Source organism: Cebidichthys violaceus, unplaced genomic scaffold, assembly GCF_023349555.1.
Source record: "Cebidichthys violaceus isolate CVI_PGR_0920_01 unplaced genomic scaffold, fCebVio1.0.p SCAF_22, whole genome shotgun sequence".
Lineage (NCBI taxonomy): Eukaryota > Metazoa > Chordata > Actinopteri > Perciformes > Stichaeidae > Cebidichthys > Cebidichthys violaceus.
In genome coordinates this window covers 7,858,769-7,872,076 of record NW_027176395.1, presented here as the reverse complement: position 1 = coordinate 7,872,076, position 13,308 = coordinate 7,858,769, and the positions used below count along the sequence as shown (strand labels likewise).

The following is a 13,308-nucleotide window of genomic DNA, read 5'->3' as shown; positions in this document are numbered from 1 at the left end:
TAAGCTCGCCCTAAAGCATACCCTGCTTTATGGTCTATTTGACTCTAAATAGACCATAATTTACTAAATGAACATCATGCTGTATTGAAGAAGACTTGAAACTAGAGATTGAGACCATAAACTCATGAATACAATGTTTACTGAGGTAATAAATCAAGAGAGAAGTAGAGTCATTTTCCGCATTGGCTTCACTCGGTAGAACCGGAGGTTGCCGCCTGGCCAAAACACTGTCAAAATATACACTGTCAAAATCCTCGTCCATGACATCCTCTGCACTCATATTTTGTGGCGTCTTTTTCACTGCTGAAAACTAGTTTGCAATACAAGCGAAGAGAACTAGGATGTTTTTTTAGCAGCATTGTTGAAGTAGCACTCTGTAGTTCTAACTTGCCTCTGAAGACGTCACTGGATGCAGGCAGAACAAGAGATTTTGGTGCTGCACCACAGAGAAACGGAGCATCGGCAAGAACTGCAGCCGTTTTTTTTACACGGTATCCCTAACTCAGATAGATGGAGATAAGTTTGAAAATCAGTGAATTTTCCCTTTTAATGTTGGCTAAATAGGCTACAGCCTGGTGAGTAGTTTTTAGATAATAATCACAAATAAAATGTGATAAATGAGATATTTTCCTGAAATCGTTTTGTCCATGTTGTTATGCATATTTAAGGGTGAGGATACCCACTTGATTTGGCTTCAGCTGAATTTAAGAATACATTTTTTGCACAGAATGAGATCCGTATTTTGCCTCCCGTCTTTTATAGCGTAGTGGTGTCTGGAAGAGATGGCTTCATGGCCAGTATGGAGAGGAGGAATGATCACAACAAGACTGATTACAACAACTTTCAATGTGCGTATTGCATACATGTATATTGTATTATGACAGACTTAAAAACAAACCTATCCCTTAAGGGTAGGCAACATCTTCAGGCAACGAATAGAAGTCAATGTGGTTTCCTCTTCAGCGACAAAATGATGTGCGTGCGTGCGTGCGTGCGTGCGTGCGTGCGTGCGTGCGTGCGTGCGTGCGTGCGTGCGTGTGTGTGTGTTGCCCATGACATCGTGCTCCACAGGAGGGCAGTAAAATCTGTCCCTCAGCAGTCATGAATTTACAGCCCTTATAAACACCGCCCCTCTCTCCCTCTCCATCTCCCCGCTCCACCTTTTTCTAATAGGACTGTGCATATTTGAAATTTGGATTAAATCCAAAAGCAAACTTTTGACTCCCCTCCCTTGCTCCATCTTTTTTGTTTTATCTTGCACGAACACTCACCTTCTAGAACACACGCTCTCCGTCAAACACCGGGCATTGTTGCTGCTGCTGTCTCAAGTTGACAAATGAGTCCGAGGACATAGAGTCGTCTAATGGACTAACTCCTTAAATAAACGGCGGCATTTCGTAAACCGGTGACAGCGGCTTTACAGCTGTGATGGGCTCAGACATCCAAACCTTCAGCCAGACCACGTGTGCACCTCTGTGACATTTTACATCCTTTAACCCAGATTAGAAACTTTTTTTTTTTTAAGTCAAACCCCTTAACAAGCATATAGCAGCTTTCCCAGGCCAAGGTTATGTTTAGCTTATTGCCGGGTCTCTGACTGCACTGACATATTGCTTTTAAAGCCGACAGGACTCAGACTTCAAAGCGCAGCTTTCTCACTTGGGTTGTGTCCTCTTTCTTATCCCGTGTAGTTGTGTTTCTGCTGACACTGCAGAGCTGTTAGGTCTACCCAAACTGAGGAGAACAAACGGCAAAAAGAATACGAGTGATCAAATCAACACCAAGGGAAGTGTAAAGCAACAGTTTAGGCTCCAGTGTGTCAGGTCTGGTGAGGCCCCTATGACTCGCGTGCAATACATATTTTAAACCGAGCACAGTGGAGAATCCCAACTCCAAGAAGCATGCAGCGAGGAATCAATACTCTGCAGAAAGTAGTATGCAGGGAGGAATCAAAGCTAAGTATGCAGTAAGAGCTACCACTTCTTTCACACCACTGAGGCGAGGCTGTACCCACTGCTGTGTTTGAACACTAGATTGACAGAATTGGGCTGCTGGATTCGCCAATAAGTCCTCTGTGCTAAACGTGCAGAACTCCATTGTATGCTATTGTCACTGTCTTGAGCAAATAGCGATTAGCTGCAGGTTAAACATGCTCCAGGCACCGTCACACTCTTTTGAGGGACTGCGTGAACAGTGAAACAACAACAACAACAATCTCCTCTGGCTGATGGTAGTTACACCGACACCTACTGTAAGTCTGGGTTACAAACGCTTCCAAAATATAAAAAAAATTGTATTGTAACTATGGGAATGTATTTGGAATTCCCAAAAATAGAACTGGGGAAAATGTGGTAATAGAGAAATATTTATTTTTTAATGCTGGTCTTAAAGCGGTCACATCATGCTCATTTTCCAGGTTCAGACTTGTATTTTGGGTTTCTACTAGAACATGTTTACATGCTTTAATGTTCAAATACAGATTATTTTTCTTACACTGTTCGTCAAACTAGATCTGTATTCACCCTCTGTCTGAAAATCTTTGTTTTAGCGCCAGTCTCTTTAAGACCCCTTCCTGAAAAAGCCCAAGCTGCTAGCGTGGCTGTAGACTGTTTGTCTTGTTTAATAATTGTCAACAAATATCACCAATAGTAGAGATGCACCGATACCAATATGCAATATTGGTCTGATACTGACTCAAACAGCTGGATCGGGTATTGGTGACAAAAGTCTGCTCTGGTATTGGATGCCATTATTTTAATAAATAATTAAATAAACTCAGTACATTTATATCCATGAATTTATTTGTTACATTTTGTTCTACAAAGTTAGGAAAGTAATCTTTAAGTCAAGCCTGATGTTGCCTTACAAATGAAAGAATGATCCCAGTCTCCTCCACGCAGTGACGCATACAGATAAATAATGAAACACTGGTATTGGATCAGTACTCGGCATCGTTCGATACCTAAAGCCCAGGTATCAGTATCAGGACTGAGAACAGTCAGGTCCATGCGTCCCTAATGAAAAATGACCAAAACCAAGAATGAATTGATCCTACTAGCAAGTAGTGTGTTGTTAAAAAACAGCCATAGAATTATATTGTTGCCCATAACTATCAATGAGCCACACTGTTGCCCTGAATGACATGTTCCTTCATCCCCATCAACACACACTGAAGTTTATGTAGACTCAAAACACCTCTGTACCACCTGACAGAAGTACTCACTGGAACACCAGATTAATCCTCCGCTTAAAATAGGCCCCAACAAATGCATTTCCTTTTGTTAGATGATGACTAACTTTAGCTCACAGCTATAGTGCCTCGCCGTTGTAGAAAATGACTGAGCCCTTTCTCCGTCACAGGTTAGGGAAATGAGAAGGTATTATTATAGAAGGACCCACAATTTCTTGGTTTGGTGCTTTTTTTAATGGAATTTGATCACCAAAAGAAAAATATTTGTTAATACAAACCTGTATAATGTGCTTGATTTTATAATTGTAAATTTGTTGTTGACACTGCAAATGCAGGATACATGCATTCACATACCTGCACGTATCTAAAAATCAATGTAACTGTGATATTGTACAAGGTGCTGTATTAACAGTCTTGTGAAATCTGACCAACAAGCTCCAGTGCTGCAGCATGTGTGGATGAGCCTGTAAGCATGTTTGACCAACATCTGTATTCTAATTGACTGTGACTTTCTGCTTTTCTGTGTGTGTATGTGTGTGCGTGCGTGTCTTTGTGTATTTACAGCGTGCTGTGGGAGCCCATGGGGGATGGCAAGCGTGTGATTTCATTGGCTGATAACCATGCACTACTCTGGGACCTGCAGGAGAGCTCCACACAGGCCACGGTAACACGCACACACACACACACACACACACACACTGTAAGCCACAGTACATACACAGGCACGCACACCATATCGCACAATAGCTAACTCATTATTTGATAACCACCATATCGTCTTGGTGTTATCAGGCGCGCACATCCTCTCTGCGACAAAAGAGTGTCCACTATTCATTCTGTCTCACACACACACACACACACACACACACACACACACACACACACACACACACACACACACACACAGTATCTGGGCAGGTTTATAAGATGTGGCCACTTTCATATTATTCTGGCCAAGTCTCTCCAACAGTGATAGTAATAGTCTTGTTCAATAAGTAGGGGAAAAGTCATTCACTGGATCTATTTTTTCACTGTTCATTGACTGGTGTCATACATTGTGTTTCACATGAAAATGTAAGAGAGCTGCACTACATGGCCAAATGTGTGGACACTGTAATATATACACGTATATGATAGTGAAACGTCTCGTTCCAAAACTCGAGACATTAATATGCTGCTATCAGTACTTTTAAAGGAGCTCAGGAACTTAAGCTTCATTTCAACCAGAAGAACTAGATTTAGTTCCTCCACAATATTTGCTCATGCCCAAAAAAAAAAGATAAAAAAGTGTTCTCTTTAAGGGTAGTAGGCTACCTTCCACAGGAATTATCAGGCCGGAGTGTGTATGGCTGAGCTATGCCATGGCTGCGGTGTCTTGTATCAATATCATGTGGAGAGAGTACAGTTCTTGTTGTTTTTTTAAAAGTATAAAACTATGTAATGCTGTCGTTTCCCAGCTAGTTTTGTAAAAATGTGAAATTAAGAGAGAGACTATGGAAGCCCTGAGAGGCAAGTTGGGGAAAAAATATTCTCGTATCTATTTTTCTGATCCAAGTCTGATTGAAGTTGTTTTCTCCCTGGTGTTTATGACATACGAGTGTGTGCATAAAGGTTTTGGATAATCTTTTTAGCTTCCTTAAAAAGTTTTCCATCGGGGAAACAAGTGAAAAAAAAGTTTTCCCAGGATGAGTTACTTTTTTCCATCAGTGAAAACGTGAGCAGAAAAAAGAGTTTTGCCATTTTTTGTTTTTGCAAAAATCGTTTTCGTTGATGTTTGTTGTTGTTGTTGTTATACCAATTTCGGCCACAAGAGGCTTAAGTGCACCACCATCCCATGTTCGAAAAAAGGACTAAATTTACCTGGAAGAAAACTTACAAAAACCCATCTCCTAATGCATGTACTTGTAAACTAAATTGTAATGTTGTAGATCATCAATGGCAGTTTTAGTTACTTTATATACTTCTGGGTAGATTAATAGCAAATAGCCTTGTTTTTTTTAAAAGTGTATCACATGTTTTTTAATTTAAAAGCTTCACCTGAAAAGTAACTAGTAACTCAGAGTGTCAAATAATTATAGTTGTGGAGTAAAAGTGTGACAGGAAACAGGAAAAGGCCAAACACAAGCTGTTTTCAGAGAACTGAACTCATTTTACAATGCATTCACACTCAGTCCTGTCTTATTCCTAGTATGCAGAAATGCCCAGTAATGGCCTTTTAAAAAGAGTAAAAATGAATGGATCACCATGTTACCGGTGTGTGTGAGTGCTTCTGGTCAGCTCCCTTGTAGTTGTGTCCTCCCTAATGCAAGGTGAAGAGGCTCTTCACTGTGAACTCCCTGGCTCAACCCGCCGGCTTTGCAATTAAAATGCCCATTATGTATTTAAAGACTCAAGATAATGGTGTGTGTCAGGTGTGTGTATGTGTGTGTGAGGAAAAGTAATAGAGTAGTGGTGTGTGTCAGCCCATGCTTTCGTGTGTGTGTGTGTGTGTGTGTGTGTTGTTCCATTCAGAGGCCACCAGCAAAGAAGAATATAGATGGCTCATTTGTAATTCATTCGCTTGTTGAGGGATTCACATAAAGGCCACCAGGTCACACACCTAATAGATCTGTGTGTGTGTGCAGACACGTGTGTTGTTTGAAATATCTCCAGTCTCTTGGATTTACTCAATCTCACACTCACACCGTTCTCAATGAATTGATTATTGATTATTTATTCACATCAATCAAGTTTCAAATTTGGTGACGTTTAACGTCGTCCCCATTTTTTTTTACAGAAAATGCAATGATAGCAATTGTTCACCAGATGGAGCTGTATATGTTACTGCCAGGCAGTTAGAATAAATACGCAGTGTGAGTACTGAACTGTGGAGAGGTTCGTCGTGTTCCAGGACACCTGAAAAGTCTGCCGTCTTCACTCTCTGTTCCTTCAGAACATGGCCTGAAAGCAGCGGATTGTTCCTACTGTGCCCAGTGTACGTGGATATTAGCTGCAAGCAAGCGTTGTTCTATCTCTGTTGAGTGTTGACAGTTTCCAACTCTGTTAAAAATTGAAGTGAAGTTGGGAAAAGTTTTCTAGCTACTTTACAATGCGTTGAATTTATTACTACGTGCACAGACAGCAAACCCTTTGGGCTACCTATGTACTATATACATCTTTAAGAATCCCCAATACATAGTTGATACACACATTCATGAATTTTACAACCATGTTTTCACATGATGTTACCGTATGTCACGTTCACATTGGGGGGGGGGCTGTTCTGGTTACCTGGAGTCAAGTGTCTCTTGCACTATTATTGGTGCTTTATACTGGAATTTACCTTTTTAAAGATGATTAGTTGTTTCTTTGTAATTATGTCATGATTGTTAATAGAATTTTAACCAATCATCAGTCATTCCAATTTTGTGCGTCAAAAAACAAAGTGAAAGGAATTCAAAGAGCTCTCCAACCAGCATTAGGGCTGCAGTGTGGAAGCAGGAAACAGTGACGTCATCTGATGGATGTGGAATTTAGGGCAAAAATCAGATTGCAGAACATTTCGGAACAAAAGCTGGTTGCAAATGAATGCTTGGTTAAAAAAAAAAAAGCATTGGAAGGGGCGTCAATATAAAATAACTATATTCAGCCTCAGTCAAGCACAGTCATGTGACATCCTTATGCAGCATTTAGTTTCTCTTTTTTTTAAGAGAACTCCTGTTGTTTGGCTTTAAATGTGTGCAGGATGTGTGGAGTGTCACTGATGGTAGCTTAGCATGTTATGAGGGGGTCCTCGCACATCTAGCTGCCGCGTGGAATCCCCACCCCGGAAGTGTAAAACATATTTTCGGCTCATTATTAAACTGTGGCTTCTCATCTCTTCGTCTTAAGACTCAAGTATTATTATTTTTTTAAATGCTACATACAAAGCAGACCCCACGAGGATAAACAGCTCTGCCTGGTGGACACTTAAAAACATCAGGGGAACAATGCTAAATGAAGCCAATATTCAATATTAACTTCTTTTAGTTCTATTCTTCTACACGTTCTATTAACTTCTCCATTCCGCCATGACCCCGGTGTGAGGTTGAGGAGGACCATGGGGGGGGGGGGGGGGGGGGGGTTTCTACCCTCTGACAACAACACTGGACAGCACAGCGAATTAAATTCTGTACCGAGGGAGAAGGAGAGGGGGGGGGGGGGGGGTAATGGTGTGAGAGCAGCATAATGAGAAAAGGGAGGACGGAGAAAGAGGGAGCGATGGAGGACTCCCTCCTAATCTCCCACTGAAAGATGGAGATTAGGGGAGAGAGAGAGAGAGAGAGAGGGGGGGGGGATATGGATAAGGAGAGAGTGGGCTTGATGAGGAGAAAGGGAATGAAAAAGAGGAGGAAGAGTTGGCAGCCAAGACAAATTCCTCTGGTGCTGATGAGAATGCTAATCTCCTTCCCCTCCCTCCCTCCCTCCCTCCTTTCATCCCACTCTCTTCTCGTTCCTTCTATCTGTCAGAGGCTGATGTGTTCATCTCAAGACGTGTCCAGCTGCAGTGTGGATCTCTCTCTCTCTCTCTCTCTCTCTCTCTCTCTCTCTCTCTCTCTCTCTCTCTCTCTCTCTCTCTCTCTCTCTCTCTCTCTCTCTCTCTCTCTCTCTCGGGCCTGGCCTAGATTAGTGTGAGAGTTCGTTGTGGGTGTTTGCGTGAGTGTGTGTATGCATATATAAGAGAGGATCATGTGCATAAGCTCACCAGTGTGCATTGTTTGAAGGAAGATTTGTGTGCGTCCGCGTGTGCGCGGCTCATCAATTAGAATCGCTGGCGGAATTGAGCCGGGAACATTTTCTCCGCCGGCTCACTGCGCACCCACACACCTTGTCCTGTACATCTGCACCCACAATCACACACACACACACACACACACACACACACACACACACACACACACACAAAATCAAATGCACACGCACTCTCTCTTCCGGAGTCTGGAGAAAGCACAAACGCATGGCGATTTGACAGATAGCTTTGCATTAGTACCGCCTGCGTCCTAAATGAACACGTCCCCTAGTGTTGTGTGCACCGCCTTGTTAGGGGCCCTAATTTGGTTAGTGCTTTAATAAAGCTGGGAACCTGGGATGCACGAAACTCAGGCTCTGCTGGTGCACCACCAGGGTAGCGGCAGGGAGGGAGAGGGAGAGAGAGAGTCCTACCCCAAGCTTCCCTACTGATCATGGAGTTTACAGTGTAAAGTGTCAGGCAATCTGATCAATTCTCTGAAGAACTCTGGGACGATCAACAAATTTGGCAAATGTTTGACTTTGTAGAAAGATCTGTTTGAGTGTTCTTCATGGGTTGTTTCATTCTTCATAGTGGCACTTAGTTTTACACGCAAACAGCACTGGCATGTGTAAAGAAGTTTATTTCTCATCTTCACGCTGCCAGCTAGTCCCTGCCAAGCGTGGCCGGCCACGTCGTCGGCAAGTTGTCATTAACGTGTTGCTCGAGCACTTGTTGATGCAGGCTTTTTTTTTTAGACGGTGATTGGTTGAGACCAGCTCAACTGTGATTTGTGGCGCGTCACGCATCAATAAGCGGCGGGCGTCAGTTTGTAGCTTTGTGATGCCGGCTTTCAGTAAAAAATTACTCCGTTTGCTGTGTCGCCCGTATATGCATCAAATTGTGTTAACAACCGCAAATGTGAAGATTGTAACACATGGACAGGAAAATATGAATTTGGCTAACAAACGACACAGGTATGCATAGAGGAAGTGCATCAGAGGCAGAAACGTTTCCAGCATGGGGGAACTCCAAATCGACCAGCCAATAGTGTAACTCAGTGACACTATTGTTTATAGGGCAAGTATATTAGCAATGTTCTAGCTGCCATTTCACTGTGCCTTTAATCAAATAAGTTGCAAAACGTCTGATGTGGTGATGATCAGTATGCACAGTAAACCTAACCCGACATAAAAATGAGAAAAGAAAAAAGGAGGAGGCACTCTGATTTAAACATGAACATTTTACATCAAGGCCACAGAGGAAACCCTGCTTCTCTCTTCGTCCGATTTTCATCTGCCACCTTTCTTTTCACTCCTTTTCCTTTCTTTTCTTCCTTTACCCTCTTTGTTCTCCTTCCTTTTATCCTATCTGCTGTTCTCCCTCCCTGACTGCTGCTCTGTCAGTCTCTCTCTCTCTCTCTCTCTCTCTCTCTCTCTCTCTCTCTCGTTGGAGCAGGATCATCGATCGGCCTGTCACCGCACAGCTCCCTGGTACACTCTCATTATTTCAGCTAGAGAGGACAGGGGGAGAGAGGGAAAGAGAGAGAGAGAGAGAGAGAGAGAGAGAGAGAGAGAGAGAGAGAATACCTGCAGATAGTCAGGGAGTGGAGCAGTGAGATGCCTCGTAGTTTAAAGGGAAAGATGATCATTTCCAAAGCCAGCCCACTGAATTAATTGGATTCCATTTTAAAAAGCAGCCTGATGAAGTGATAAGCTTTAGAATTCAAAGTCCTTCAAGTGTTGTGACTTTGATTAATTTCAGCTTCATTGTTCCCCTGTGATATATACGTAAGCAGGTTTGATAAATATCCAATGACAAGCATGTTGTCTTGTTTGAAAAGCCTTAAAAAGAAAAGTAGTCAATTTAACCTGAGTGCCTCTCAGCTAAACTGCTCTAATGTTTGGATCCAGTGACATTTTGGTCAGTGAAATGTTTTTTTTTTCTGCCTAAAATTAAGAAATTACAATCAATTTAAATGCTTTTCCAAGCCGCCTCAACAGGCTAGATTGATTCAGCTTTCGACACTCATAGGTCTTGAATCCTCCAAGGGCTCATCTTAGACTCGACAGTTGATCCATAAGTAACTCTGAGCGATCCAGTGTATAGATCCCCACTACAGGACCAAGGAGAGCCAGGGGTCAGTAGGTGTGCTGACTGAGCAGCAGGTGCATGCTGTTGCGCGTGGGGGGGGGGGCTGCCCTGCTGGTGGGCACTGAAAGGAGAACAGATTGTACTAATCCATATGTTGGAGCGCGCTGCAGGCAGGAGAGCGTCTCTGCTGGTGAGGGATTGTCAGAACATTCCATTTTTATGTAAGCTACAGGTGGCGATCAGATTCTCAGAAAGTAAAATGCTGCTGGTGATGGTGGTGTCCATGCATTTTGGATAAAAGTTATTCTTTGTAAAAACAGAATTTGAATTTCATCTCATCTCTCATTTTCGTCCGCTTATCCGGGATCGGGTCGCGGGGGCAACAGCTCCAGCAGGGGACCCCAAACTTCCCTTTCCCGAGCCACATCAGCCAGCTCTGACTGGGGGATCCCGAGGCGCTCCCAGGCCAGTTTGGAGATATAGTCCCTCCACCTGGTCCTGGGCCTCCCTTTGAATTTGTATTACTTTATCAGAACATGGATACATCCGGCAAGTTTGACCGACCATTCGCCGTATCTGAATTTGCATAATCATGACTCATGCCTCAACCCTATGGAAGAGGTTCGTCCATCGCCAGGCTCTTGAAAAACTGGGCCAAACAGAGGAGACATGATGTCCCGCTCTAATCCAGGTGCAACCTGCTGCGGCTCCAGCCGGCCGTGTCATTTACAGCGGAAAATCCTCCCTCGCACCCAATATTCCTATTTTTTAATACATGTTATGCAATTTAAATAACGAACGTCTCTTCCTGGATTTGATTGACTGCCTGGACCAGGTGTGACATTGACGAGAAGTTTTAAGTCCCAAGGCCCAAGTGAGGAGCGCACGCCAGGCGCACTGTACCATGGGAAAACGTTGAACTTGCTGGTGACGCGTTTCTCGATCCATGTGATCGAGGCCTTGGGTAACAATTCTCTGTGAGTTTGTCTCTACAAGTAAACTCCATTCACGTTGCACACAATAATTTGATCAATTGTTAACATAAGATCTATTGATTAGTGCAGCTTTGAATTAGTAGCAAGTCTTATAACTGAGACCGAATCAGACCGAAAGTACATCTTCAGCGAGACATTCATTGCAAAGAAGGTTAGAAGTTATGTCAGTTAGAGTGCTCGTGTTTTTAGCGTGGAGTAAATCTGCAGGCACTCGGTGTGCCGGCAATGCCCAAAATATTTCTACGGAGTCACACTGAACGATTGTAGTCCTGATGTGGCCTGCAGAGAAAATTACTTCTAATAAAGCCTTTTTATGCTGATTGAGCAAACTGCGCTGGCTCAACCTGTCACAGACACATTTGGATGAGGTTCACGTCCCTGCTCAGAGACGGTAATGAAGGTGTTGCCGGCCCTCCGCAGGTCTCCAGCATCGCCACCCTGGAGGGCAAAGGTCAGCTGAAGTTCACCTCGGGCAAGTGGAGCCCCCATCACAACTGCAGCCAGCTCGCCACAGCCAACGACACGGCCATCCGGGGCTGGGACCTCCGCACCATGAGGTGAGCTCTCCGCTTTCTTTCTGAAAATACAGCATTCAAATACATCCTGCGGACGTCTAGTTGTACGTTTTTGTTTTCAAATCTGAGACATTTCGGCAAATCCTGATATTGATATTTTAAATGGCCATTATTTAAAGCAAAGACATTATAAAGACCTCTCCTACTATTTCAATGTAATGTAATGTAAGTACACATACTTGAGTTGATAAAACCCACATGTGCTCAATAATACCATGGCTAACAAGCAATGCTTTGGTCACATTTAGGATTGACATTTTAAAAAAGAGCAACATGAGGCATGTCTTCTGTGAGCTTTGCTCAGTATTAGCATACCTTTTTTTTTTTTTTCATATGCATGCACCTGAATTAAAAAAACAGCCAGATGTTTTCCAACAGCCTGCATTTAAATCTGACAGAAGTGAGTCATGTTGGAGTCGCGAGTTAAACTCTCAGAGCTTAATCATTTCAGCGTGTGTTTACACGTAATTACAAGATATTTCAGTGCAGTACACAGAAGTATGCATTTAATTTGACTCATCATGCTGAATGGAAGTACTGCAGATGAGTCCACATCCCTTCTGCATATGTGTTGCATATGTTTAAGAAAAGCCCCACTGAAAAGCTCTTTCATTTATTTATATATATATATACAAATGATTAACTTCATTCACGTATAATACTGCCAACACTGCTTTTTGTAAAAAAAAAACATTCAGAATGTAAGAAGACACGGAAAAAAACCTCTAAGCTGCACATTACATTCCCTCTTTCTCTTTTATAATATGTTTTGTTTGCCTGCTTGTGGTTGTCCATGACTCTAATGGAGTGTGTGCTTCTCCTCAGCACATGATAAAGTGCGACGTGGTGAAACACTAATGTTCCTGCTTGACACAGAGCATGTGTACTACCACACATTAACCTTGTAACTGCAGGTTATCAGCTACCCACCTTACAACCTCTGGCTGTGTGCGTGCATTGTGTGTGTGTGTGTGTTTGTGTGTGTGTGTATTGTGTGTACGTGTGTATGTGTGTGTGCTCTGTTTGCGTTCGCTGCGTCTCTGAGGTATGTGATGAGTGAGTGTGTACATGCGGGCTCTGCTAGGAGGAATGAGAATCGCCTCGTTATCCACCGCACTGATCACGGCGACGCGTCGAAGAGATCGAGAGAAGGGGGGAAGGAGAAGGAGAGCGAGAGAGAATATATTTACAAGATCACAGGCCCGGATAAGATGGTTGAATCATTGATATCACTCCCCATCAGCCACATAACAAATTATAGAGTTCCTGCACGCTTCATTTTGGCCGTTCTCCTCCCGCTGTGCTATTTTGAAAGATGCAACAGCGCTGATTTGGCCGTGGGCACAAAGGGAAGGAGGGGGCAGCAGCACAGGGCTTGTTAGCAGAGACCACAGTCTCATCTCTGATCTCACAGTGTACTCAAAGATACCTTGTGCATTGTTTTTTTTTCATTTTTTAGATTTCCCCTAAAATTCAGCTGGTATCTTTGTAAACTTTGTGATCTACGCTGAAATTAAAAAAAATAAAGTTCATTGGGTATTTATTTTTTTGTAATTTGATGAGACAAGGTCATTTTATTCATAGAGAACCAATCAGACACAAGGCCATTCAAAGTGCTTTACAGGGGCATATAAATATATTGGATATGTTAAACATTAGATGTTAAGAAAACATTAAGTTCACATTTAAAGGACAACGAAAACAGAA

At 42.8% G+C, this 13,308-nt stretch overlaps 1 protein-coding gene across 1 annotated transcript in view; it reads left to right on the top strand.

Annotated features, from left to right (window-relative positions):
* Nucleotides 1-13,308, top strand: part of eipr1 (EARP complex and GARP complex interacting protein 1) — a 55,141-nt gene that overhangs the window by 22,876 nt on the left and 18,957 nt on the right. The window contains exons 5-6 of the mRNA XM_068718027.1: nt 3,755-3,854; nt 11,447-11,583. Of these exons, the coding sequence (XP_068574128.1) occupies nt 3,755-3,854; nt 11,447-11,583 (237 nt within the window). The remainder of the gene's footprint in view (nt 1-3,754; nt 3,855-11,446; nt 11,584-13,308) is intronic.